At 50.1% G+C, this 26,100-nt stretch overlaps 2 protein-coding genes and 1 long non-coding RNA gene across 5 annotated transcripts; 1 reads left to right on the top strand and 2 right to left on the bottom strand.

Annotated features, from left to right (window-relative positions):
• Window positions 1-1,059: 1,059 nt before the first annotated feature.
• Tgm1 (transglutaminase 1) lies at window positions 1,060-14,511 on the bottom strand. Its single transcript, XM_003474413.3, has 15 exons — window positions 14,365-14,511; window positions 13,428-13,757; window positions 13,093-13,281; window positions 11,859-12,107; window positions 11,387-11,505; window positions 11,169-11,276; window positions 10,554-10,728; window positions 10,006-10,144; window positions 9,761-9,864; window positions 7,323-7,411; window positions 6,655-6,808; window positions 6,270-6,551; window positions 5,958-6,118; window positions 5,313-5,449; window positions 1,060-1,464 (listed from the first exon to the last, which is right to left on the bottom strand). The coding sequence occupies exons 2-15, from the start codon at window positions 13,753-13,755 to the stop codon at window positions 1,239-1,241; spliced, it is 2,460 nt and encodes an 819-aa protein (XP_003474461.2). The 5' UTR covers window positions 13,756-13,757; window positions 14,365-14,511; the 3' UTR covers window positions 1,060-1,238.
• On the top strand, window positions 12,845-13,523 carry LOC134473217 (uncharacterized). Its single transcript, XR_010043355.1, has 3 exons — window positions 12,845-12,989; window positions 13,082-13,301; window positions 13,405-13,523. It is a non-coding gene; the product is annotated as an uncharacterized LOC134473217 (long non-coding RNA).
• Window positions 14,512-16,720: 2,209 nt separating the features above from the next.
• On the bottom strand, window positions 16,721-22,748 carry Rabggta (Rab geranylgeranyltransferase subunit alpha). 3 transcript variants are annotated; one of them, XM_003474288.5, is made up of 17 exons: window positions 22,476-22,747; window positions 22,093-22,149; window positions 21,799-21,909; window positions 21,296-21,420; window positions 20,926-21,113; window positions 20,483-20,686; window positions 20,074-20,157; window positions 19,916-19,998; window positions 19,723-19,824; window positions 19,511-19,616; window positions 19,383-19,434; window positions 19,131-19,219; window positions 18,924-19,012; window positions 18,714-18,830; window positions 17,912-18,025; window positions 17,588-17,675; window positions 16,721-16,947 (listed from the first exon to the last, which is right to left on the bottom strand). In XM_003474288.5, exons 2-17 carry the CDS (start codon window positions 22,093-22,095, stop codon window positions 16,799-16,801), a joined length of 1,704 nt encoding a protein of 567 aa, XP_003474336.2. In that variant the 5' UTR covers window positions 22,096-22,149; window positions 22,476-22,747; the 3' UTR covers window positions 16,721-16,798. The 3 variants fall into 3 exon arrangements, with proteins under 3 accessions (XP_003474336.2, XP_063092925.1, XP_063092924.1); XM_063236855.1 differs by lacking the exon at window positions 21,799-21,909 and having other exon boundaries at window positions 22,476-22,748; XM_063236854.1 differs by lacking the exon at window positions 22,476-22,747 and having other exon boundaries at window positions 22,093-22,431.
• Between the last annotated feature and the right edge of the window lie 3,352 nt (window positions 22,749-26,100).

The following is a 26,100-nucleotide window of genomic DNA, read 5'->3' as shown; positions in this document are numbered from 1 at the left end:
TGGAGCAGTCACCACACAGGTAGGTGATGGGAGCAGTCAGATTCTGGACACAAATGAATGGAAAACAGAGCCTAAAACACCTGCTGACAGATTGGATGTGGGATGTGAGAGAAAGAAAGGGGTCAAAGATGACTCCAAGATCATGAGCCCAAGAATTTGGAAAAGTGGGGCTGCCACTTCCTGGGATGGGGTGGCTGTGGGAGCACATGTTGCAGGGAAACCAGGAGTCACATTTGTCATGTGGAGCAGCTGCTGGATGTCAGAGATGGTTGGAATCCAGTAGGTATATTACGTTGAAGAAGGTTGAGCTAAACAGCAAGTCTGGAGATACAATTTTGGAGGCAGTGATGCTTAGAAACTTAAGACTGAGAGCCATCACATAGGCAGATGTAGCTGGGTGGGAGAGTGCCTGGGCAAAGTTCTCAGGAACCCCGAGAGCAGAGGAGGAAGCTGCTGCCAAGAGACAGGGGAAGGCAGCCTTTGGGATGCAGGAGGAACAGGATAGCAGCCCGGGAGCAAAGCTCCATCAACTCCTTTAAGATAATGTTTTCAAAGTGTACTTAATACTCTGGGGAAATGCTTGGCACAGGTTATACATGGGGGAAAGCAGCCAATGAAACACAATGTTAGCAGGTATTTTCTCTATGATGATTGAAGATAATTTTCTTCTTTACAGTTTTCTATGTTTGCTTAATTTTCAACATGAACATGTACCAGTTTTATAAAAATTCTTAAAGTATTTGGAAACAAATTCTGGAAGGTGGATTTTACTGCTCAGAGAGTATTCCAATCTATGTCTACCTCTAGCATGTGCCTATCAAAGGTGTACTGGACCCTTGTTTATGCAGGGGGTGCTATGGAAATGGGGAAGCTTCCCACCATGGGAAGCTTCAAAAAAGATTTGGGTGGCAACAGCAGCCTGGGGTGAGGAGCCTGGGAGGCTCCCTTGACCCTAACCAGGCCCTGGTCCAAGGGTTTCGAGGCTGGCATCACCAGCTGCCAGCTGGATTCTGAGAACCAGGGTAGGTTGTGCAAGCTGACACACAGACATATTAGCAGTTTCATTAAAAAATAGTTTATTGCCTTCTGTGGCACCCAGTTCAGGTAAAGACTGGCTCCCTTCACAGGTGCCCTAGGCTCCCTCCTGAGCTCCTGGGGAGCTGCTCTGTGTTGGGCCCCACATCTTGGGGCAGTGTCCTTGCTCATGTGACTTCAGTCCCATTGCTCCTGGTCCAAGGCTAAGCTCCACCGCGAGATGCCATAGGGATAGACTCCCCAGAGCGACTGTCACCTCCAGCTTCTGAGAAAAACCTGCCCCCAGAGGCTGGGGCCACATCCACCTGGATAACACCGTGCACCTGGGAGAGCTGTGGGCTGTCCAAACTGGCAATAAGCTGGCGGGGGCCTGGTCTCACAGGCACAAATGTTTGGCGCAGGGTTACTGTCTCATTGCCGCCAATGTCCCTGTGGAGAAAAACAGGATCATAACCTAGAGTAACTCAGGATATACTGAGCTATAAGGACTGATTCAGAGCAGGCAGGCAGGAAGGAGAAACAGGAAATTTCATTCGGGCATTTCTGGGCTCAGTTGGAATCCACACCCATGACCAGGAAAAGCCTGAACGCCAGGGCCACCTCCACATAGCCAGATCAGCAGCTGGATCAGCACCACACACCCAGCTGGATGTGCTAGAAATCTCCCCAGCATCTGGGCCTCCTCCTTGTCTGCTCCCACAGCCACCTGGACAAAGACTGCTGATGCCGCCCCAGAGGCAGCTCACAGTCTTCCCTCCTCTCTGTCAACACAGCTCCTGGCCAGACCACATTATCACGGTCTCACTAGGGCTCCCAAGACCGAGAAATTCTGAAAATGAGAGTTTGGGGCCTAACACAGTGTTGTAAATGTTTTGTTTTGCTAAAGGAATAAGTTGAACAAAATGCATTCTTTTTTTTTTTTTTTTGCCACAATCACATTCTCAAAGGAAGAAAGAGCATTTGAATAGATCAAAATACTAGAAGAATGTTTTCTTAGTAAAACGCAAATCCTTTCCAAGAACAGACAACTCACACCTGAGTGGATATGCACTCCTGTGAGTCACACACACACACACACACACAGTGTCTTCTTAGGAACCTTGAAAATCCATTCCTGGGCTGCCTCTCTGGAAATCATGAGTTCACATATTTTCTTCTTGGGTCTCCTTTGTCTTACCACTGTGATGTAAACTAAATCCTACAAGGGCTTGGCTTCACTTACAGGATAAGCTCTTGGCTTCACTTACAGGATAAACTCTGTACTCCCCAACTCAGTCGCACAGGCTCATCCAACTTGGCTCCTGCTGCCTGCACAGCAGCATGGCCGCTGTAGCATTTCTCCTGCAGACTAGCCAGGTAGGCCTTTCCCTTCCCCAAACTCCCCTCTTTCCTCAGCTCTGCATCTCTGCCTTTCCTGGCCTGAGCACCTAGCTCCACCTGCCACTCTAATACCTCCTCCAAGGCCAGGCTCATCTCACCTCCTCAGTGAAGGCGTCCTAAAGAAAGGAACCTTGCCCTGTCTGAGCTCCTCCAGCAATCTGCACGTTGTGCTTTACACACTGAGTAGGACTGCATCTGCCAGTGCCTGCTGGACTTTGTCCTTCCTCCTTTGCCTAAACCCTCATCTCTGGTACCTACTCAACCCAAGCCTTCACTGAGATCCCACTTTGAATGCTTTTTGGCTGGTATGTTCAGCACAGTCCTCTGAGGGAATGAGCCAACATCCCTAACTCTGAAGATGAGTTCCCTGTGGGCCAAGGCCTTGTACCTGCAGTCTGCTTCTGAGAAGTTTCTGTGGGCTGGTCTGTGCCTTCTACTGCTTGTTAGACATGTGGTTTATGACAAGTTACTTAACTTCTACATTCTCACTTTCTGGTCTATAAAATGGAAGTGAATTAAAATGAAGGGGTGAGGTCAGATGGCCTTGAAGGTGCCTTTGAGTGTCTGAAGGGGGGAAGCAGGAGTATATATCATGCTAGAAGGTCTAACATGAAGTCTATAGCTTAATAGGTTATATTTGGGATCATTACAAATCTACATTAATTTTTTGGCCATTTCTCCATAGACATGAGGTTAACAGTTGTTTAGACTCACAACAGCCTTCAAAAGTGTATTTAAATACCATTTAATTATAATATTTCAGAAATTACAGTGTAATAATTAACCTTGTACCCATAGAAATGGCTTTTGAGCTTCTGGCTGGCAATGTCAAGCTCTTTCCTTGACCTGGACTTAGTGTCAGGTGAGGCTTTTGTCACATCTCTGCCTTTGAGCAGAAGTCACATACAAGTCAGTTGCTAAAGCTGGAATATCCTGCAGCTGTGTGTGGGTAATGAAACTAACTTCCTGATATGCACACTGGAACACAGACATCCTAGGGGTGTGCTCTTCAATTGGGTACTTATTCAGCCATGCTGACAGAGCTTGAAACATTTTAGAAACTCTTGCACTTCATTTGGTGGCACACATCTGCAATTCTAGCACTTGGGAGGTTGATGTGAGGGGATCGGCATAAATTCAAAGCCACCTTGGGCTACGTCATGAGTTCAAGGTCAGCCTGAACTACATAGGGAAACCTTGTCTCAAACACAACAAAACAGAACTCCTGTACTTTTAAACAGATCCATTTAAACTACACACACACACACACACACACACACACACACACACACACGGACACACAACCTATCCTCCCTCACAGTACCTCTCATCTCTGTGTATGTACTGCCTAAGTGAGCATGATACACCTCTCTCTGAATGAAAAGGACCTGATAGCCTCCTTGTTTGTTTACCTTGTTACTTAGTCTTAGCGCTGAATGACTTCAGGCTTTTTCTCAAAGTCAAATCCACAGCCCAAGAAGGGAAATTGCCCACTCCAAGGGTTTGTAGAGAATATGATTCATGCTCTGAAGGAAATTCCCAAGAAGGACTTGGGACAGACATGCAGACTCCCTGGGACTGTTTTGATGGTGACAGCTGTCATCTGGAGGAGTAAGTCCTGGAATGTTTATTACGTGGCCAGTCACTGTGCTGGGGCGGCACACCTTGTATAATGTGTTCCACTCCATACCACTGCCTTTGATGTGCAAATGGGAGACAAAGTAACACCCAGCTTGGAATCTAATGCTTGTGAGCCAACAGCTCAGGGATGTCCCCTTGAGGTTTCTGAATGTCCTGGATGCCCTGGTCTGAGTTAGCAGCAGCAAGGAGCCACAAAATGTCTAAGGAAGGCCTTCCTTGAGAGACCATGATCTGACTCTCATTTATAGTAGCCAGACCTGGACCCTCAAATGGGGGAAGAACTAACACAAAGACCCAATTAAGGAGAGGGGATAGGTGTCCTGACACTCAGCATAGTGTTTTTTTCCCCTCATTTCCAGGTGACTGTGTAGTCAGTGGCCCAGTGGGAGTGCTGAGGGGTGTTTGGTCTCAGGACCCTACAGGACAGTAGAGCCCCCTACCAGCATGGTGGAAGTGCTGGTGAGAGATGTCTCTGGCAGGACCAGCAGGCTGTATGGGATTTCAAGCTCCAATGTCTGAGCTGCCAGAGGCCTTCGTAGTGTCACTGAGGACAGCTGCCTTGTGATATATCACAGCGTACAGGGAGCACTGGAGAGCCTCGTGGTATGTGCCACAGTGGAGAGAGCATTCTGCTCCCTATATGCTGTAAGAACTTGTGAGACATGGCCACAGCTTCCTTATCTGTCAATCTGATGATGGCAATAACGAAAATAACATCTAGTGGCAGAACACTAACTGTCAGTCATGCCCTGGACTAACCAACCCTTCGCCAGGTACTATTGTATCCCCCCTCCACAGGTGAGAACACTGAGACTTAGAAGGGTCACATCCCTTGTACAAGGGGACCTAGTCAGGAGTGATGGAACTGGGAATTGAACCTAAGTTGTTAGGGTTAAAAAGCTTCACTTTTAATCATATGACAATCTCTGAAGGGCTTTAGTGATTTCCAAGTGAGATATTACTCCTGAAAGTGCCTGATTTGCTCTTCACTGCTGGGCAAGTATCATCTGCTAATGATTCTTATGTGGAGTTTCACTCCCTAATTAGACAATGAGATGGGACATGAATATGGGGCATGGCGTGAGGCCCCAGCTGGCCTCCCTAACACTAGCTGCACTGAACTGAACAAGTTGGGGAGACTGCTTAGCTGGTCCCATGCTGCTGTGTGGGGTCCTGGCCCAGAAAGAAAGTAAAGCTGGGGCCCAAAGCAGGCCTGGAGGAAGGGAGGGAAGCAATGCAGGAGAGGCCAGACTTACCCAACATTGAGGACTTTGGGTCTCTGTAACCCGGAGCCCTCGAGCCGGAAGACAACACTGGTCAGGGTAATGGGCAGAGGGTTCTTGAAGATAATCTGTACTTCACACTCCTGGCCAACCACGGCTGCTCCCAGTAACTGAAAGAGATGCAAGCCTTCCATCAGAGACCCTGGCTAAACACATGGGGCTGCATGCTGTTCTTGAGGGGGGAACACTTAGCATCAAAATTTCCCAAATCTTTTTTTAATTTTTTAATTTTTTGTCTTTTTCCTTTTTATTGGTACCGGGGATCGAACTCACGACTGCCTGCTTGCAAGGCAGGTGCTTATGCCACTGAACTAAATCCCCAGCCCCAAAATTTCCCAAATCTTATATTCTGATCCTGATTGAAGGCTTCTCAAAAATCACGGGGGAAATTGCAACCCAATCCACAATTAACACAGAATCAGGGACATTTGATCCTATTTTATAGATGAGGGAATGGAGGCCCAAGGGCCCAGAACTGGTCCTTAAACTTTTTCTCCTAGATAGGCTCATCAGGCTGGCCTGCTTCTGGCTTAACACCCTCTCCCTTCTCCTCCAGTTTCCCTTAGCTCCTGGTTACTGCCCACTGGCCACCCCTCATGCCCAGAAAGCTGTGCTTACCGTGAGGGAGAGGTCCGGGGTGCGCACACGGAAGGTGTGTTGCTTAGCCAGCACCTGCCCACTCTCCTTGACATGGCCTGACACATTGAGCAGCATGGCTCCCTGATCCACAAGGTGGGGCCGATATTCCTTGTAGGCCACGGGCATAGTCACTTGGTCCGCTGGAGGAAAGTGGCATGAGGTCACTGAGGCTTACTCCCCCAGATGAAGCCTCCCAGGGTGCTTCCTATTGCTCCGGGGTCTCATCTACCCCAAGGAAGAGCCCTGGAAGCTTGGCCATCTAGGGGTCAGGGTAGGGTAAGAAGCACTTACAAGCTCCTGGTGCCAGTGCCACTTCCTTCTTGCTCTCTTTGAAGATGGACCCAGTGACACCAGTATAGTAGGTGACAGAGAGGTAGAGGTGCAGCTTCACAGTGCGTTGACTGCTGCCACGATTTGTCAGCACCACGGAGACTGTCAAATCCTGCCCCGTCACTGCATCCTGTGCTTCCACCTGCATGGCCACGTCCTCAGCAGAGTCCCGGGTGGCATATACATTGGGCTTGCTGCCATGGGCAGCTGCGGTCTCCACTGCCTTCCGCTCTGCTTCTGAGCCTGAGGGTTGAGAGTCAGGGGTGAGGTCCCTGCACTGACTGGGGTGGGCAAGTGCTCATCGGAAACACTTGCCATGGGGTTGGCTGGATTAGGGGTATGCTACCTTCTGGGTGCTTATAGATGTGAGTGATGTCCTCCCGCATGTTGGAGCTGATAGCTTTTGTGACGATGAGCGTGCCAATGGCCTTTTCCTCGACATACACAATCTTGAAGCTGCCATCTTCCTGCCGCTGCCAGTATACCTTGTCGCTGTTCACCTGTTGGAGAGAAGAGGAGAGCAGGACTGAGTTAGCCAGGTGTGAAGGTGGCTTGGCCCCCTAGTACTGTGTCACTCACCCAACCCCACCCTGTGACAATTCCTGGAGCTGCAGGGCAGAACCAGGTTCACTGCTGGAGAACTTCCTGCAAAGTTCCATCTGGGAGACTATGGCCAGATGAAGCCAGAGTGGGGAGGCAAAGCTGGTCTGGGAGGCTCCTTGCTGCACATTTTGGCATTAATAACAGTAATCCCTTATGCTCATTCACTGGTTTTATGACTTATGAAGCAGTTTTATATCCATTATCTCTTTTGATCCTGAGTGCAGGATGCAAGGCAGCCATTATTATCCCCTTTTTACGGCTGAGGAAACTCAGCCTCTAGAATGAGTGACTTGCCCAAGGTCACAGAGCTAGTCAGTCAGCGGTGAAGTTGGAACCAGAGAACCCAGGACTGAAGTCAATACGCTGATCATTCCAGGTGGCCTGAGGGGGCACCTGGAGCCCAGCCCTCACCTCAGCAAAAATGAAGGGTGTGTCATACTTCATGTAGACTAAGCCATTCTTGATGGACTCCACAGAGCAGGGGCCACAGCAGAAGATGCCTAGGGAGTGAGACAGGGCAGAGGTGAGGAAGTTGAAAGGGTCAGCTCAGAGTCCATCTACTAGGCCCTGCACCACTGGCTCATAGCCTCTGGACAAGGCCAGCAGTCCTCATTCAGACACCTAGGGCCAGCTGATACTCAGTCCATCCACAGGAGGGAAAATAGCGAGCAGTCAGCTTCCCTAAGCCCAGTCACCTGTGCCAGAGGACAGGATTGGGGCAAACCTGTGGACAACGGTAGGCCTGATAAGTCATAAGAAAACTCTCTGCACCAGCTGAAGCTAGATGTCCAGTGTCTGTGACTCCCCTAGCCAACCCTCATCCTTCTTCTGGACCAGCCCAAGGCCTACAGAGGTTCTGCTGGCTGGCTGGGAGAACAGTGACACCACCTCTGCCATTGCAGAAGGATCCACAATAACATCTCAACTCTGCAACCCACTCAGTCCTCTCTACTGGCAAGCAGGGTGTGGGGATGGGGGAAAGACTGTCTTTATTGAACTTAGGAGCGCTTCCTGGAGGAGATGGGCTAGTAGAAGGAGGTTATGTAGAAGAGGGTGGACAGGAAGTGAGAGCTGTCTGACAAAATAACCTAATGACACCTAATGTGATGGCCTCTTTTACATACAAGGAAACGGGTCAGTGAAGGGAAGTAGATGCCAGGATCTTATGAGACAGGTGGAAAGAGCTAAATATTTACTAAATGGCCACAATGTTCCAGGTATGCTGCTAGTCCTCTATGCTGGCTAGTACAGGATTTCCTACTTAATACTTTTTATGTGGTATATATTATTCCTATGTTATACACAAGGACAGCAAAGCTCAAAGGTGCAAGGTATCTCATCTAAGAAGTGATCAAGACAGAGTCAAGGCCTGGCTTGGCTGGTCCCAGGGCCTGCTGCCTGCCATCTACTCCAACTCTCTTCAGAGAGGGGCTAGAGCTCAGAGTCCCCAGTGCCAGGGCCAGGTGATTCTCATTTCACAGACATCACTAGGTTGTACAACTCACACATGGTTGACAGGAAGGTATTTGGGAAGAGACCAGAGAGTGAATGTAGGCTGAGCCAGAACTGGGGAGGGACTGGTTGGAAGCAGCAGGAAGGGCAGTCCAGGGTGCTTGGGCTGGAATGTGAAGGTTGGAAAGGGCTGAACAGAGTGTACAAGCCTCATTTTGGCAGAAATGTGTGGATACAGAAAAGAGACAAGGAAAAAAGAGAGGGAGAAAGAGAGAGACAGATAAGAGGCTAAGAGGTTATGATGTCCCAGGTTACATTTAAGGGCTATGTTTTAAGGAATGCTCTTTTTCTTTGAATCTTGAGCCTTGGTTTTTCTATACTACACATCTAACTCATAGAAATAATGGAACAAACAGAAAGGAACTTGGTGAAAATCACAGGGTGTTTCAACCAAGGAGATAGGTGGAACTGGATTTGCTCTGATTCTAGTGCTCTGGGTCCCAGATGAAGTCTCTCTGCCTCTGCAGGCCACCATTTCCATGTGTCTCACAGGGCACAGAGTATATCTCAGACTTGGGAGGTTTCCAGAACTATCAGCTGAAACTTCCAAAAGTATAGAGTGTAGGTCTGGGGCTAGGGAGGTAGCTCAGGGGTAGAGTGCTTGCCTAGCATGCCCACGCTTCTGGGTTCATGATCTATTGGGTCTGGAGTGGGCTCCCAAAAAGAAAGGAGAACCTTAAACGAAAATTCATCTTGCCAGTGTGGTTATGCTGGCCTGCAATTCTAGCACTTGAGAGGAGCAGGAGGACTGCAAATTCAAGGCTATTTTTGGCTGCATAGAGTTTAAGGCTGGATTAATAGCAAGACCCTGCATCAAAACAAATCCAAGACAACAAAAAAAGTAAAATGCAAACAACAAACAAAAAAATGATGAAAGAAGAAAAAACAGAAAGTGTTCACACTTTATGTTATACAATTATATGCTATTTTTGCATTATTTATAATTATGACTTTTTAACTTAAGAATACATATATAAATTAAAAGTGCCTTTAGTTATCTCCAGGATGTGAAGGGAAAAAAAGCAAGAATAGTGGATTTGTTGGAGGAAGGAGATCTCGCTTTGCCTGCTCTAGAATCTTGAATTTTGAGTGTATTAGCTATGATAAACAAATAAAATTGACCCTTATGAATAAAATTAAGACAAATAGTTGCGTAAAAAGGTGAAAATAAAATGGCCCAATGGAAGTTTAGTTGATAAGCCCACTTAAAATACCTTAGGACTAAAGGACTTGGGTGTCAGGCCTAGGCCCACCTTGACCCATAAGAATTGGGTACTCAGGTGGGGGAGATCTGGAGGGGGACCACCAGGTCTAGGACCAGACAGGGCCTGCCTTACCACTGCTAGTCTCCTGAGGTGTGGCATCTACCACCTGCCACCCATCAAAGCCTGAGGGCAGATCCGGCCTCTTCATCCAGCAGTCGTTCCACACGTGGAAATTCCTGAGTGGACAGGGAGAAAGGACTGGGTCAGAGACACCCATCCATGCCTCCCTAAGCCCCTTCCCTGACCCCCTCCACATCTAGGCCTCAGAGCATCATCCCCCAGCAGATATAGACAGTACGGGACAGCCTCAGCCTCACCACACAGAATCGTGGTTCAGATGTTCAAGTGGCTTCATGTTCTCATCAAAGTAGATGTCCATAGTGAGGGACGTGTCGGTGTCATGTGCAGAGTTGAAGTTGGTGACAGTACGTGTGGCTAGGCCCAGGCATCGCAATACTGTGGAGAAACCAGAGTTGAGGGTCAGGGGATGAGGTGGGGGGCAAGTGAGATGTCAGATCAAGGATACCATGGAAAAAGGGCATCTGAAGCTGCCAATCAACATGGTATACAGAGTCAGAGGCCATGGTGTCCAAGAGGGTTTTCAACCAGAAAGCACTTGGGGTTAGGGAAAGCCGGGCCACCTGTCTGGCTCAGGCCTGCCTGTTGCTTCTTCCTCCTCTCCCTTAGGCATCTCTCTTAATTATTGCTAACAATAATTAATGATAATTAAGGCCAGCTTACCATCCACCCTTGCTTGCACCCTGTGCTATAGCCAGAACTGGGCTGGGCCAAGTGAAAATGGAGCCTGGCTTCCCTCCCTCCTCCTCATGGGGCCTAGACCATGCCCTTCACAGTCCCCTACTACCTGTTGTGGTCACACCAGCAAAGACCCAACACTGGCCATAGGGGACAGAATAGCCCGTGCGTAGGTAGCTAAGCAGGATCTCCACGCTGCCAACCCACGCCGAAGGGTTGGTGCCTCGGGAGTAATCGCCAGACCAGTTCCCAATGAGGACTCCATTGTCATCCAGGGAGTTTACCTGCCCGGGACAAGATGCAGTGGGGTGAGGTGGGAAAGGGACTCAGGATCTGGCAGGACCCCCAGCCTCACATTCTCTGACCCCCCAACCAGCCCTCAATCCTAAATGCCGCAGGATTAGCCTGACCCCACCCACCTGTCTCCTGAACTGCATTACCCACCCCCCCACTATCTGACATAGGAATGTGAATCTTGGGTGTGCCAAGTTTTGGGTTTGGCCCTACATTCCACAAGAGCTGGGACAAGAGCCAGGGCAAGTAAAATGGGGGCAAGTAAGGGAGAGAAAAAGAGGAGGTGTGAACCCCTTTTCTGTACCCTTTAAAGGACAGAGATAGCATTGTGGGTATTGAAGAAATCCAGAAAGGATAAAATAAGTGGTCAGGGGGTGAGGGGAGGCAGCAGGAGGACACTGAGCAGGACTTGAAGACACAGGGTGCTCACCATAGCAGAGATGACCCTGGAGACACTGACAGGATCCCCACGACCTCCATATGGCATCCCCCGTCGATCTAGGATGTACAAACAGGCATCCAGCACCCCGTGGTCAAACTGGGAGGAGAAAGGGCAGAGGTGACCACAGCTCAGTTCGACAGAGCTCAAGCCAGCAGCCCGCTCCACCCTCCGAGTCCCCTCGGTCATGTGACCCTGGCCAGCCATACCTGGCCGTAGTTCCAGGTCCGTTCACCAATCTGTGCTTCAGTTCCATAGTAAATTCTCCCAGACTCATTTAAGACATACTCCTGCCGCCAGTCCTCATGATCCACGTACACGATGTCCTCTGTGTCCCCAGAAAACACATAGGTAGTTCCCTCCACACTCATCCTGGGCCCTAGCTACTACTTGGGAGGTCTGTAGAATTGAAGTTCACAGAAGAAAATGGGGATAACTTCAGCCTGACGGGACTGCTCTCAGGAAGGATGTAGGGAGCATGGCAGAGATAGTGAGAGGAGGCTGGCCATAGCCTGGATCCTTTCTCTGGGGAGATGAAGTGGGCCACCTTCCCATACTGGGTCCAAGCCCCCCCAGCTGGACAATGGAAGAATGGCTTCTTCTATGGCCTGGCACCCAGTCAGATCCCAGACCTGCCCTTCCCTCTTGCCCACTCTCTGCTCCTGACCCTAGCTGGCTTACCTGGGCACCAGGGGTTGAAGAGAATATAGATCTCATTTTGAGGGTCAAAAGGAAGTTGGAACTCCCCAGCCTCACAGCGTGTTCGGACTGTGAATTGAAACTTGCCAATGATGGCACTGGGAGAGGTGTGGACTCGCAGATTCAGATTCTGCCCACTGGCCTTGGTCACATGGGCCTTCCAGCCCCCACTTCCTCCTTTGTCCACTGGGATGATCACGTGGGTGCCCTTGCCCACCTCAGGGTTGTTTCCTAGAGTGAAGAAATAAACAAGTGAGTTCTCACTTGAGAGGGAGGACGTAGGCTTAGACTTTTCCCAGCTCCACCCAAAATGTCTATGAGCCAATGTGTGTATGTATTCCTGCATTGGGTTAGCGTTTCAATCTCTGATAATCTCCCTCAGAGCAGCACCGTGTCTGCCTGATGGTTGCCCCACATGTTAGGGCAGCTCCCCAGTTCAACATCCCAAACCTGTTTGCCTGACACTGAAGTTAGAGGCTGGGAGGGGACACTAGGGCCATTGTCACCTTTTGCCTGCCTGCCTGTCCATCCCAGTGCAGAGCCACCTTGGTTGGTACAAATCCCCCTGTCTTGTAGAAAAAATCAGTCCAGATACTGAATGCCAACCCTGTCTGCTTTCTGAGCCTACAGCTTCCATAGCCCAGAGCATCCTTGGTGCAGATAGTGGGGGTATCTGGGAAATTAGAGGTTGAGGTGGGTCAGGTTAGGCTCTAATCAAAGGGTAAGAGGAATTGCCTGTCCCGGGCAGCTGCATAATCACTAGCCTGGGCAGCCAAGGGTCACCAAGCAACACAGCCAGGGAGGCACCTGCCTTAGGCCATGGGACAGAGATACAGTCAGAGCCGGAGAGAGGGAGAGAGAGAGAAGCGGAAAGAGGAGGAGGGAGAGAGGGAGGGAAGAAAGGAAACAGAGAGAGAGGAAGAGAACCAACTGCACTCTGAAGAAGAGCACACTGAGGCTGAGGCACACTGAGGTTGGCCCTACTGAGGAAGTACCGTCACACAGATGCTGCCCTGAGGATTGAGGAAGAGAATGAGCATGGGAGACTGTGTCACCAAGACCTTCTCGGAGACGCACCCCTTGGGACACTTGCACCTGCTTTATCTGGCAGAGGTAAGCAGTGGGTAGGAGAAGCCAAAGATCTCTCTGAGTTCTGATGCCAGCCCCCACCCCATCAATCTGAGATCTCCACCCTTCCTTTCCAGGTGCCACTCACCAATGAGCAGCTCAAGGGCAATACGGTCGGAGGACTCATAGGGTCGGTTCAGGAAGAGGACCAACTGGAAAGGCTGCCCACGGCGCACAATCAGCTCATCATACTCAAACTCATCAGTGTGGTGTTCACGACGGTTCTGATCTGAACGTGAGCTCAGCAAATCCACACCGGTCACCACCAGCATGCCCTCTGCAAGGCCACATCCCAGGGTCAGCAAAGTCCCCTCAAAGAGCTTAGACCTCCCCCGTTAGCTTCCCAGCCTCCTGGATACCAGGATAGGCCTCAGGTCTCATTCAGGCTTCTACCTCTCAGCTGAAGTGGACCGCTGGCCTTACCTCGGATGGTGCCATCACCTGCTGCATTCACACCACTGCCCCGGGATTCAGGTCTTCGATTCCTGGACCCTCGATTTCTGGAACCCCTGGAGCCAGAAGGCTCAGGTCCCCAGTCATCATCTTCCCTATTCCGGCAAGAGCAGCAGCCGCAGCAGCGAGCCCAGAAGGAACGGGCCCCTCCTCGGCGGGAGCGGCGGTCTCGGTCTGGGTCTAGGTCTCGATAGCGGTCTCGGTCTCTGTCTGGCTGGGGCTCTGGAGAAGGTGTGGTGGGGGGCTGCAAGGGGTTCCCACCCCAGCGGCCCATGTCTGATCGAGGACCGTCCATCATGCCTGTTAGAAGAGGCAGGGGAGCCTGATCACCCTGTCAGACCACCACAAAACCATCCATCCAAACAGCAGAATTGGTCCCAGCCAGATACTGAGACAGTACAACCTCAAGCCACAGATATCCATGCACCTAGAGATTCTCTCACCTTAGAAAAGCCTTGCTTCCCCACTCACCCAACCAAATCCAAAAAATACATGCCCAGTGGAGAAGGCGACTCAAGAACCCGAGTGACTCCTCTTAGCCTGAAGTTCCAGTCCACAGACCAGAGCACTGGGTGCCGCATCCTGGTCCTTCCACCTGCAGCTCCTTAGTGTAGGCCACCACAAAGACAGCTTCTAAAACCCATCTGGTAGTCATCCCACTCCAGGTTTCACATAAGATAGGTGGGGAGCAGGGTGGCCTGGTGTCTTTGGAGAACCTCACAGAGGCTGGCAGGAGCTGGGGCTCCACTGGTGCTGGGAGCCCACATTGAGCCCTGGTAGACCTGCATCCCCACCCAGCCGACTGGTTGGTGCCTGCTGCCCCGTGCTTCTTTCTGGGGCGGGATCCTGGCGTGCAGTCTGACAGTGATGCCCATCTATTGAGGCTTATCACTGCAGCGCCTCTCACCTGGCAGTGGTGTTGGCAATGGTAGCGCTGAGTCCTGGGGCCGGAGCAGAACAGGTAGGAACTGATGCGACAGAAGGGACGGGCTGGACACCGTCGCTCAAGTGGAAGGTGTGGGCTGGGCCAGGCAAGTAGTTTATGAGGGGAGGGAGGGAGGGCGGGGCTGAGCTGCTAGGCAGAAGGAGAAGCTGGTTGCTCCATCCCCTTCAGGAAGAGGCCTGAACTCTGGGGGACTGGCCCCACCTCTTTACCCCTTTCTAGGAACCAAGATGATGCTAGGGAAAGGGGGTGGGGCCCAGACCTGACAGGTTTGAGGTTAGGGTGAAAAGGAGGCTTTGGTGGGTCACAGGTGTGATGAATTTTATAGCAGGCTGATTCTTGCCAGCATGTGCAGAGCATGTACAGAGCAGTGGGGCAACAAATCCCTTGGCCCCTGCTGCCAAGCTCTCCTGCGACCCAGGCTTAGCCTGGTCCTGTGAAACTCTGTGCACAGACCTGGTCCTGGAACTTATTCTACCAGGGAGGTCCCAGTATCTCAGGCTGCAGACTGGTGACATCAGCAGCCAGGACCTCAGACTGGCTCCACCAGCCAGTCCCTGACAAGCTGGCTCTACCTGATCTTCTGACACCCCTCTCCCCACATTTCTCCTTCCTACAGCTGGTCCACAGCCCCAGCATCCCTGCATGAGTGAGCTACTCCTCAGTTTCTTGCATCTCTCATTCTTGGGATTAGGGAGTCAGAGTAAAAGCAGTATCTTATCTCCTCCCAACCTGTGGGGGTCCTTGAACTCAGGCTTGGATGGGAACTGGATAGGAAACTTGAACTCAGGCTTGGATGGGAACAGGCTCTCCACTCAGGCTATCGGCATATCTCCTTCTCTGAGAGTAGTGCCTGGTCAGCGAGAGCTGAGGCTTCTTCTTCTCCAACCTGAAATTCTTCTTGGGAATCCGGACCAACTAGCTCCAGGAACCTACCCTAAGTGCTTGCTAACTCCACCCCTGGCTCTGGGAGACAGAGATGACACTGAGATAACCTCAAAGCAGAGGGGGAGCCAAGCATTTTCTGGGAGGTCTCCCAAGGGCCTCGTTATTTGGCCCAATAGCCAGGTGCTTCTTTTTCCAACCTTCTGGTGTCCCAGCTCTGCCCAGGCTCCTGAGCAGAAGACAGTGAAAATTGGAGGAGGCAGACTTGAGGAGAGGCTGTTCGGAGTTGTATCAGGCAGGCATGTGCCTTGGGAGTGGGGGCAAAAAGGTTTCAGGACCTGGTGGGGAGTTTATACCCACACTTTTTCTTCTGTCATCCCCAGAACTGGAGGAGCTGTTCTACCTCCAATACCCTCAGCACACACAAAATTCCAGCCCAGTATGAGGCAGTTTAGATAAAAGTCTTTGTTGTGGAGCTGTTGGGCAATACCTGGGATACAGGAAGGGGCACGGCCCTGAGTGGCCGGATGTCTGTGAACACACATGGGCCCGGGCAGAATCCACAGAACCAGGAAAATGCATTTGTCACACACACGCACTCTCTCATTTCAATCTTTCTCTTTCCCCACCCAGCCAAATTTGACTCAGTGCCTTAACCCCTGAGCCACTCCCTTTTTCCTCTCCTGAAGGCCTGACAACTCATGATCTTTGAAAGTTAGGACAAGGTGCATGAGTTGGCAGTAGGAACAGACATTTAGCTCAATACATCAGGGAGCTGGGCACAGGCCTCTGCCTCTCTTTCATATTAATAAGCAAGAAAATGATACTAAAGTATTAACAAGGTGTAGATGACTTCGGCCCCCCTAAGAGCTCAGCACCTTGGGCGAGTCTCAACAGCGGCTTTTTGCTAAATTGTCTCACTCCCAAGAGCATGTGAGGATCAAACAGGATTAAGTATTCCCAGGGCTTTTCAACTGCTGTTCACCTGGACTGATACTGTTGTTACAACAGGGTGGAGCAAGGGTCCCCTCCCCTGCTCTTCCTGGAACACAGTGCCTGAGCCCTCTCAGTTGTGATGACCGGGAGCCAGGAGTAGAGAGGGCATCTAAAAAGGGCAGGCATCACAGGAGAAACTTTTATGACCCTTGGTGAGACTTACAAATAATAGCTCAGCCCAAACCTGAACCTGATTCCAATCCTTATCCCCTGAAACCTGGGGCTAGTCCCAACCCTAAACCAGACATTGTTACTCATATGGAGCTTTAGCCCTGAATTCTGCCCCAAACATGAAGACTTTAGCTCTCCATAATAGGGAGCAGCAGGCCACAGAGGTGCAAATGAAAGCAGAGTCATACTCCAAGTATCTTCCCTTCCTTTTCTTAAAACGTGTAGGTAGTAACGGGGATAGTGACTTAGTGAAGCTGGTGACAGCAGCTTGGCAGCCTGAGGTGGCTTCTCCATTCTTTATTCAGTCCCAATAAGTTAAAAGGGCAAGGGTAGAGGGCAGGGCCTCTTAGGTTAGGATGCTATTAACTGAAGGCAACAGTTTGGCCAGGTGCTCTGAGATGCCTGCTTCTTGGCACAGTGGATTGCCCTGCAAGTCGAGGAAGACCAGCCTGGGGCAGGAGGCAAGAGATTGGAGCACTGCAGCCTGCTGAAGGCCTTGGGCTGAGAGTTAAGGAAAGTTCCACAGGTCCCTATTCCCATCACCCATTTGCTCCTGGGGACCCTCAACAGCTGGGCACTGGGCACTGCTGCTTGGATGACTGCTTGATGAACATATCCTACACTTCACCTACAAATACAAACACCTGCCCATGGGGGCTAGGGGAAGCACATGAGGCAGGCCAGGTGTGCTGGTGGAAGCCAGAAAGAGTAGTGGACACTGCAGCAAAGTAGAAATCTAGCCTGGTGCAAGGAGGGCCTCACAATTCAGCAATGACCAGGGGCTGACATACAAGTCAAAGGTTTTGCTGACTTCTAATTTTAAAAAGAGAAATCACAGTTCCAAGTTTTTTTTTCAAATATGAAACTTTCTGATTTTTCATAATACTATGTGGTTCCCAGAAACAGCTACAGTTTTCCAGTTTGTGAACTCTAGCTTAAGGAAGTTATATACTCTACAGTTCAAGTTAATGACACCTTCAGAGTCTCAGGCTATCATCTCCCCTGGCTCACAGTGACAGAGCCCCAGGGTCCCTCCCACCTCAGGGTGGAACTCTGTCTGTGTCTGCGGTTTGTCCCTTTGTGGCCGGCACTTTACTCTATGTGCCGTCCGCAGGGCAGCCAGAAGGAAGGATACAGTTGTTGTAGAGTGACAGTTCCCGAAGCTGGGGCAGATTAGCCACGCCATCCAGGGACTTGATGGAATTATCGTTGGCCTGAAGCACCTGGGGACAAGAGTTAGGGTGGCACAAGGCCAAGCAGGTAGCTGTCATTCTGTGCTTGATATAAGCAATGGAGGGGCCCAGTGCAATCAGCTTATAGTGCATGGCAGGGCTTGAAGGGTCAGTCTCTGTATTAGGGAAGGTAGGGGCTAAGAAGTCCTGGATATCGATGTAGATTAGGTGGACTTCTGAGGTGGAGGAAGGAGAAAAGGCCAGCAATGGAGGAATGAATGTTTTACCATCAGGCAGCGCAGAGCAGCCAGGGCAGGGGGTAGGGCTCGGAGACGATTGTGTGACAGGTCAAGATGGGTGACCAAGAGCAGCTGTTCCAGATGGCAGAGCATTGTCAGATCCTAGGAGTGGGAGAAGAATGAGATACCCAGAAAGATCTGGAAGTGGGTCTTTAGCCACTGCCCTCTGTTTTGCACACGGGCCCCTGGAGAGAGGATGGTGGCAGGTAGGATGCTTACAGCTGTCAGCAGTATATTCCACAAGCCAGGGACATGGGACAGACAGGGAATGCAGGGATAGAGGTGGGACCAGTAGGAGTGGGGAGGAGGCAGCCTGGAGGTGGGACGGGACAGAGGACAGTGACAGGTGCTCAAGTGAACCAGAGTTAGGAGTCAGGGAGTGACTTTCCAGGAGGAGAGGTGGGCTGCAGTGATGTGATAAAACTGGTGTGGTGGGAAGGACTGGAAACAGAAAAAGTGGAGCCTGGAAAGCTTATCACAAATTTCCAGAAAAGATTTGCACTTTAGATTTTGGGACGTATGCTCCATATGAGAACCATGGGAATGTGGCAGGGGTGGGTGAAGGGATACTCTGAAAAAGAAGATGTCACCAGCCCAGGGGAAGGGGCAGCACGAGGAGGCCCTGGTGATTTAGGATTAGAAGCTGGGGGACAAGAAGAATGATGGGTCAAGTGCCCGAAAGTAGGGCCTGGAAGACAGCAGGCTGGAGGGAAGGTGATCATTCTGGATAGGGGATCTGAGATGAGGCTGGGAGCGAGGTCTAAGAGAAGACACACACAGTAGTCCATACCTTGTGAGCCAAGTGAAGCACTCGCACCTCTGCGTACTCCATCTTGAGCACGCTGTTCTCCAGCAAGAACTTGCTGCGCAGGTCATCCAGGTAGGCAGCTCGCATAGGATCCACAGCCTGGTGGGGTGGGCCGGGCCGGGCAGTTATGTACATCAGCTGCCTGCTTGTCTCCGTGGCCTCCCCTGGGCTGCTCCCACAGGCCCTACTTGCCTTGAGGGTCTGGAAGTACTGCAAAGTCTCCTTCTCATATAGGAGTGGGTCCAGCGCCCGCATCAGGAGGATGATGGTGAGCAGACACCCTGAGGAAGGGCAGGAAATGGGGCTATCTCTGGGATCATCTTCTATTTCCATCCTTGTGAGACCCTTACTGCTCTCAAGGGGCTACCTTAGAGGGACTGTTTGGGAAATGGACCTTACATTTATTCTCAGGCTCCAGCTCCTGTAGCTCCTTACAGGATTTGAGCTCAGACTGCAGTACTGTGGACTTTTCCACTGACAGCTCACACCTGAGGGTGGGAGGCACAGAGAAGGTGATGCCTATAGCCCTGGGATATCGGTCATCCCCAACATTTAATCTGAGACCATGTTCCCTAGGCCCAAGCCTCCTGTCCCGATTGCCTGATGCCAAGTTCAGAGCCTTTATCCTTGTCTATGTTTCCTTGTCATTACCTGAATAGTTGCTCATCAGTGGCCGAGTCCCGGCACCAGGCCTCCTGGCGGCCTAAGGGAGAGGGCACGTAGTGGGAGGAGATGGGTGTGGGGGCTGCTGCAGGGGTGGGGACTGCAGGATGCCTCACCTTTAAAAAGCACACATTCCTTCTGGGCATCGCCTGCTGTCCAAATAACACGAAATGTATGCTGGGGCAACTGGTCACTGAGAGAGCCAGCAGGCAGGTCACAAAGCTGGGAGCACTGGGTCAAGGAAATGCCCTGGCCTCACCACTTTCCTAACTATTCCACCATGTGTCTGCCCCAGGCCCTCATTTCTGCCCCATGACTCCTGGGATACCCAGACATGGCTGGGCCGGTTCCTGCCATCTGGGGTCCTCCATTCCACAACCAGGGGTGACTCATCAGCCATGAGCAACAAGGTCTCTGTCCCAGAGCCCACCTGGCAAAAGAAAAAAAGACAAATCCATCAGATATTTCAGTCTCACGTCCACAACTCCATGATGCTCTTCAGCAAAAGCCACGAGACTCACTAGAAGAGGCCGAGAGAAGGAGATGGTCAGACAGGCCTCATCCCGGCTCACATGTAGGCAGCGCAGAGCATCTTGGGGGTCAGCTATAGGGAGACACAGATGTCCTTAAATCTTTCATTCCAATTCCCAAACACCAGCCTCTTCTCCTATTGCTTTACCTCGACCCAGGAGCCAGCGGTGATAGAACCAGGCACTCTGATCATTGGGGTCAGTGAAGAAGGCATTCTGTACCAACTCCAGCTCTGCAGTGGTCGAGGAGGAAAGGGCTTTGGTCAACATGCTGATGGTTTCTGGTCACCCAAACGACCCAGCCCATTCTCAAGTACCTTTAGCCCTTAACCTCATCTATTCCTGGCCTTGCACAGGGGCTGCACATGTCAGTTTTATGTTCCCCATCAGACACCTGAGGTGCCTGCAAACAGGAACTGAGTCATATTCACCCCCAAATCAGGCATGAAGTGTTCAATGAACACAAAAGATAGGTTCAGGAAAAGGGACAGGTAGGCATCATGGGGCTAGAAAGGCACCACAGCAGAATCCTCTCCTGGACCCTCTGGCCTTGCTTACCTTTGAGCAGCACACTTTCAGGGAGGCGTCCCTGTGGGCCAGAGTCTGGCTGAGGGTGCAGCTGGGGCAAAAGGCAGGAGCGATAATGCCAGGAAGAATAGTTGGAAAAGTTTCGAGTGATGAGACTATCAGTGAAGGCTAACTCCTCTGCAGGAGGCACAGCTGCCTGTGTGGCCACAAACCGCCGATAGTCCCAGCAATGAACTGGAGGGAGAGGTGACAGCATATCTCAGAAACAGGGTAAAACTGAGCTACCTTACTGGTACTCACAAGCCCTGAGAATCTCTATAATCATCTTACTGCATTTTATTCTATCACCTCTTTCAGCACCAGCACAAGCTGGTCCATCTGGGACATCTCTCCCCACACCAGACCTTCCTGAGTCCCCAGTACCAGGCTATAGGGCACCTGAGGGCTATGGAGACAGAAACTTGGGCACATACAGTTTCGTTCATCCACCTCAAGGAAGCGAGCACACAACTCCAGTTCTCTGGCCCAGTTGGGCTCAGGCAGGCGGCCCAGCAGCCAACATCGGTGGTGCCAGGTTCCATAGGACTTAGGGTTCACACGCAGGCAGCTCTCGAGGAAGACCAGTTCTGCTTTCACCAGAGAAGCTAACTCCTCAGGAGACCTGTACCCAGAAGGACAGGGGGTTCTAGGTCTCCAACACCCACCTCAGCTCACCTACCACTTTCTGTACCAACTTCCCAGCACCCTCTGCCCTTGGCTGTCCATTCCTCCTTCAACCCTGGACCCAAGCACAGCAGGGGCAAGGCAAGGGTGGTCTCCCTGAGATCCTGAGTCCCTACGTACTTCTGGGCCTCCAGTTGCTGGAGCACCTCTCGCCGGCAGTTCCAGAGGGTAGCAAAATCAGGATTGGCTCCCAAAATCTGGCTTGTTAGTTCCAGTACTGACTCATCCAGCTCACCAGCTTGGCGCTGAGAAGATAGGTTGCAGAGTAACATTCTCCACTGTGAATTCCACTATGTACAACAGACACTATGCAAAGCACTATGACTTTACAGGTATTCTCTCATTTAAGCTCCATGATACTCTCTTGTAGTAGGTATAATTATTAACTCCTCTTTACAGATAAACTGAGGCCCAAAGTGATTCAGCAACTTGATCAAGGTCACACAGATAGAAATGATAGAACCTAGATATGGATCTAGGCAATTTGACTGTAGGCTCCAACTCTTGCCTCTGAGCTATACTGAGGGAACCATTTGGGATGGGGCTATACTGAGGGAATCACTTGGGATGGGGCTATACTGAGGGAACCACTGAGGTGGGGCTACAAATCCGAGGGTCCCCACCTTCTGAAAGACAGCTTGGGTAGCTGACTGGTAGAGCTTCAGCTTCTGCTCCCGCTCTAACCTTTTGGCCTCTGCCTGCTCTTCTGATGTCTTCACTTTCAGGCGCCCATGCTACAGGGATGGGTAAATTGGAAGAATGCAGGCAGGTTGCTTCCACACACACACACACACACACACACACACACACACACACACACCGAGAGTCCCAGGTTCATGTTGGGCGGGGGAGGCACAGTCCTGATATGGGACATGGGCGTGGGCAAAACGAAGTGAGGTTGGGCTCAGGGTTCTCACCATGGTGCTGGCTCAGCGTTCAGGACAAGAGAGGGGTCCAGTGATATTCCTTCAAGTCTGGGAAAAGAGGTGTCAATCACGTGGCCCTGCCCCACTAGCTCCGCCCCAGGGTGTTTCCCCGGAAGCCATACGCGGCCCTAGACTGAGACCCCTGGGATATGAGGGGGTCCCGGGACAAAGGCATCGCGCGTCCCTAAGGAGGCGCTCCCCAAGATTTGGATCTCCACCCGCACAGTCCTCCCCATAGCCCGGTCTGCCAGGGCCACATTCCGAGCCGGGGCGCCTGAGCCACAGAGACCGCTCTACGATCAAAAGACTGCAGCTGCTAGTCTGCCCCACGGCTGCCGGGAATCCTAGCTCCCCCGCCCTTCGGGCGGACCCACCTGCGCTGGGAGGAGGTAAAGGGGAAGCCGAGCAGCGGCACCCACCACCAAGCCTGGCCGCTGGCTAGAGCGGTTTCACTCCCTGGCTCACTGAGATGCAGCGCCCTCTGCAGACTTGGAGAGGTGACAGCTGTGGAGAAGGCGCGTGCGCCTGAAAAAGCCTAGTCCCTTTTAGCGCTGCGTGTGTGCTACTGCGCACGTGCAACTGTTGCCGAGCAGTGAACCGACCCGGTCCTCTCAAACTGCAATCTAGTTGAAGAGATTTCTGCAACACCCAGAGCCCAAATCCTCACTACTCCCTTGACCTTACTCCGACCACAACCGCCACTTCCGAGCTGTCGCATCTAACGGATGCATTTCCTGTTCTGGTACTCTGTCCTCTGCAGCTTTGAGACTAGTGACTTACTTCCTTGTCCCTAAATGTTGCCGACATCTAGGTCTTATTGCTCACTGCTTTTCACTGTACACTATTTCTGGGAGATCATGAACATTTCTGACTCTTAATTCAGTTTGGGTTGAAGTTGGAGGCAGAAATTCCCAACTTTTTTTGGCACCAGGGATCGGTTTTGTGGAAAACAATTTTTTCACAAACCAGGATGAGGGGATAATTTCAGGATGCTTCAAGCTCATTACATTGATTGTAAACTTTATTTCTACTATTATTACATTGTAATACATAATAATTCTGCAAGTCTCCCTAATGCAGACTCAGTGGAAGCTTCTTAAGCACCTTTTTCTTGAAACCTTCTTAAGGACCCATCTGGGGATGGTGGTGGGAGACAGTGATACCGGATGAGTGTTGTTTATAGCCAGTCTAGGCCATAATCTCAATTTGTCACTCCAGACAAACCTGCTTCAGGAAGGTAGGCTACTGGGAATGGAAACAGGTTTTTTAGTGTTTTGTGGCAAATCTCAGCATATTCTGCCATGGTTTTAATCCAGAGTGTACAGAGATTTGAAGTTGTCTCAAACATACTTTTAAGACCACTGTCATTTGCACTTTCAAGTAGCTGATCTTCTAGCATAGACAAAATTGATTTACCTGGCTTATTGCACAAACAGGTTGATAATTTGAATCTCACTGAGCAAAATATCGTTAAATCCAGATGACATTGTTTTGGCTAACCAGAATTTCTCCCGAGATGACATAGTTTGTAGACTCACATTCAGAAGTCCTTTTTTGGCTTTAGCAGTAAAACCAGAAAACTGTCCAGTCATGGCAGCCTTTTTGTCCATTTGTATATTGACACAAATTGGCCAATTCAATTTTACAATTTTATAGATAATCAGTCAAGTACTTGAATAGATGCTCTCCGGCATTGGTTGGCAACAAAAATGCATATAATATAGCTTATTGCACATCCTCCTGAAAAATATATTATAAAAGCAAGCATCGTTGTTATCAATATCAGTGAACTTGTCAACCTGGATTGCATGCCACAATGATTCATTAATCCTCCAACAAGTGTGTCTCAATATCCTCTGCTATTTCATCAGTTTGTTTAGTTGCAGTGCTAACCAAAAGAGGAACATGTGCTACAAATGTCCTTAGCAACAGGTAGGATCAACTCTAACAATAGTAAAAGGCTCCTAGCTTTAGCAATGCAGTTAGCCACTAAAAATTATGCCCTTATTGCAGACACATTTGATGAAGTGGTAGCATTCAATAATTACTTGTGTTTCTAGCCAGATGTGGTGGCATATGTGCGTGATCCCAGAACTTGGGAGGCTAAGGCCGGAGGAGCACTGGGAGCTCAAGGCCAGCCTTGACTACATAGTGAGTAGAAGGCCAATCCGAACTACATAGCAAGAGCCTGTCTAAAAAATTGCTTCTGTTCACGTTTATTTTCTTTTGAAAAAGACAAAGGCTTGTCTTTTAATGCAGGATACCTGATCGCCATGTGGCAAAGCAGTTTTAAAGGTTTCATGCTTCATTGCATAGTCAGTGTTTTGGTTCCTTTTCTCTTATTAGTAGGACAAAACACTTGACACTCAAAATGAAGGAAGGAAAGGCTTATTAAGCTTAGAGATTTTGGAGGTTTCAGTCCATACTCAGCTGACTCCAAGGCAGGGTGGCATGGCTAAGGGGCAGCTATTTATGGTAACTACAAGTGATGAGCAAAAAGGGGCCAAGCAGATCTCCTTCCTCCTCAAAAAGTATGCCGGCTACCTGTCCCTGGGCAGGTTCAGCACTCACAGCACCAATCCCAGCACTAGACAACAAACCAATCACAAACACTAGAGTCAGCTGCCTCCATGACTGCATGAGGCTTGAGCAGCCATCCAAACATAAACCACAGCAGTCAGTCACCACATATTATACAATGAGGGCTTAGAGACTGAATTATCTATTGCAATGAACTCATAATTTAAATAGGATTCTTGGTATTTTCTCTTAAGTACAGATTTTTGTTATTGACAACAAGTGTCTTCTGCTGTCTCATCTTTGTCTTTTCCCTTTTTCTAAGAAGCTCTCCAGTGATGTCTGGTTTTTACTCATTTTGGCTAACAATAGTTTTGAAATTACCAAAACTGTGACAGAGACAAGTACGTAGTACAGGAAAAAGGTACAGATGGAAGTGGTAAATAAAATAATAAGTAGGTCATGTGTGGACTAAAATAAGTGTCAGATTCTGACTTAAAGCCTGTGACCAGATTCAGCCATACAGTTGAAGTATACTAACTCATTGGCCACTATAAATCTTGCACCAGATGCAGCTAAATTGTCACTGATAGGATTTTGATATGAGTCTAGATATAATTAATTTATTATGGTCTCTGTGCAGTCGGATATCTCTGCTAAAGCATTGCAGACTCAGCTTTACCTCAGACCACCAGGCATTAGATTCTCATAAAGAAAGTATAACCTGGATCCCTCACATGGGCAGTTCACTGCAGGATTTTTGCTCCTATGAGAATCTAATGCTGCCACCGATGTGATGGGAGGTGGAGCTCAGGCAGTGATGTGAGCCACCGGGAGCAACTGTAAACACAGATGAAGCTTCACTTTGTCACTCACTGCTTACTTCATGCTGTGTGGCTTGGTTCCTAACAGACCCTGGGGGTTAAGGACCTTTGTTGGAGGAACTAGAGCTCCTCAGAGCTCTATCCTGTCCCACAAACCTTCTGGCCTTATACTTTCTTTGGGTGACTTCATCCATACTCATGCTTTTTAATTACACCTATAAGCTGATGACACCCAATTTGTATCTCCAGCTGTGTGTGGTGGCACATGCCTGTAATCCCAGCACTTAGAAGGCTGAGGCAGGAGGATGCTATGAGTTCAGGACAACCTGGGCTATGTAGTGAGTTCAAGACCTCAATTCTTAGTAGTTTTTTGAATGAATGAACAAAGTATCACATAGTAAGGGCTGGCTTGGCTTGCTTAATGTTGAGTGTGGTCAGTATCTAGGAATTGAATGGATAATCATGTGGCCTGGACCAGTTTTAGAATCATTGTCTGCTGCTGGAGCCTTCATGTAGTTCAGAAATAGAGAATCAGAGACAGAGATGGAGACAGAGACAGAGAGAGGGGAGAGAGAGACAGAGACCCAGAGAGACAGAGGGGAGAGAGAGAAACAGAGAGACAGAGAGAGAGAGAGGAGGTTTTACAAGAAATTGATTT

This window comes from Cavia porcellus, unplaced genomic scaffold (genome assembly GCF_034190915.1).
Source record: "Cavia porcellus strain 051 isolate PalLab524CR breed Dunkin Hartley unplaced genomic scaffold, mCavPor4.1 scaffold_26, whole genome shotgun sequence".
NCBI lineage: Eukaryota > Metazoa > Chordata > Mammalia > Rodentia > Caviidae > Cavia > Cavia porcellus.
This window is presented reverse-complemented; position numbering and strand designations above follow the sequence as displayed.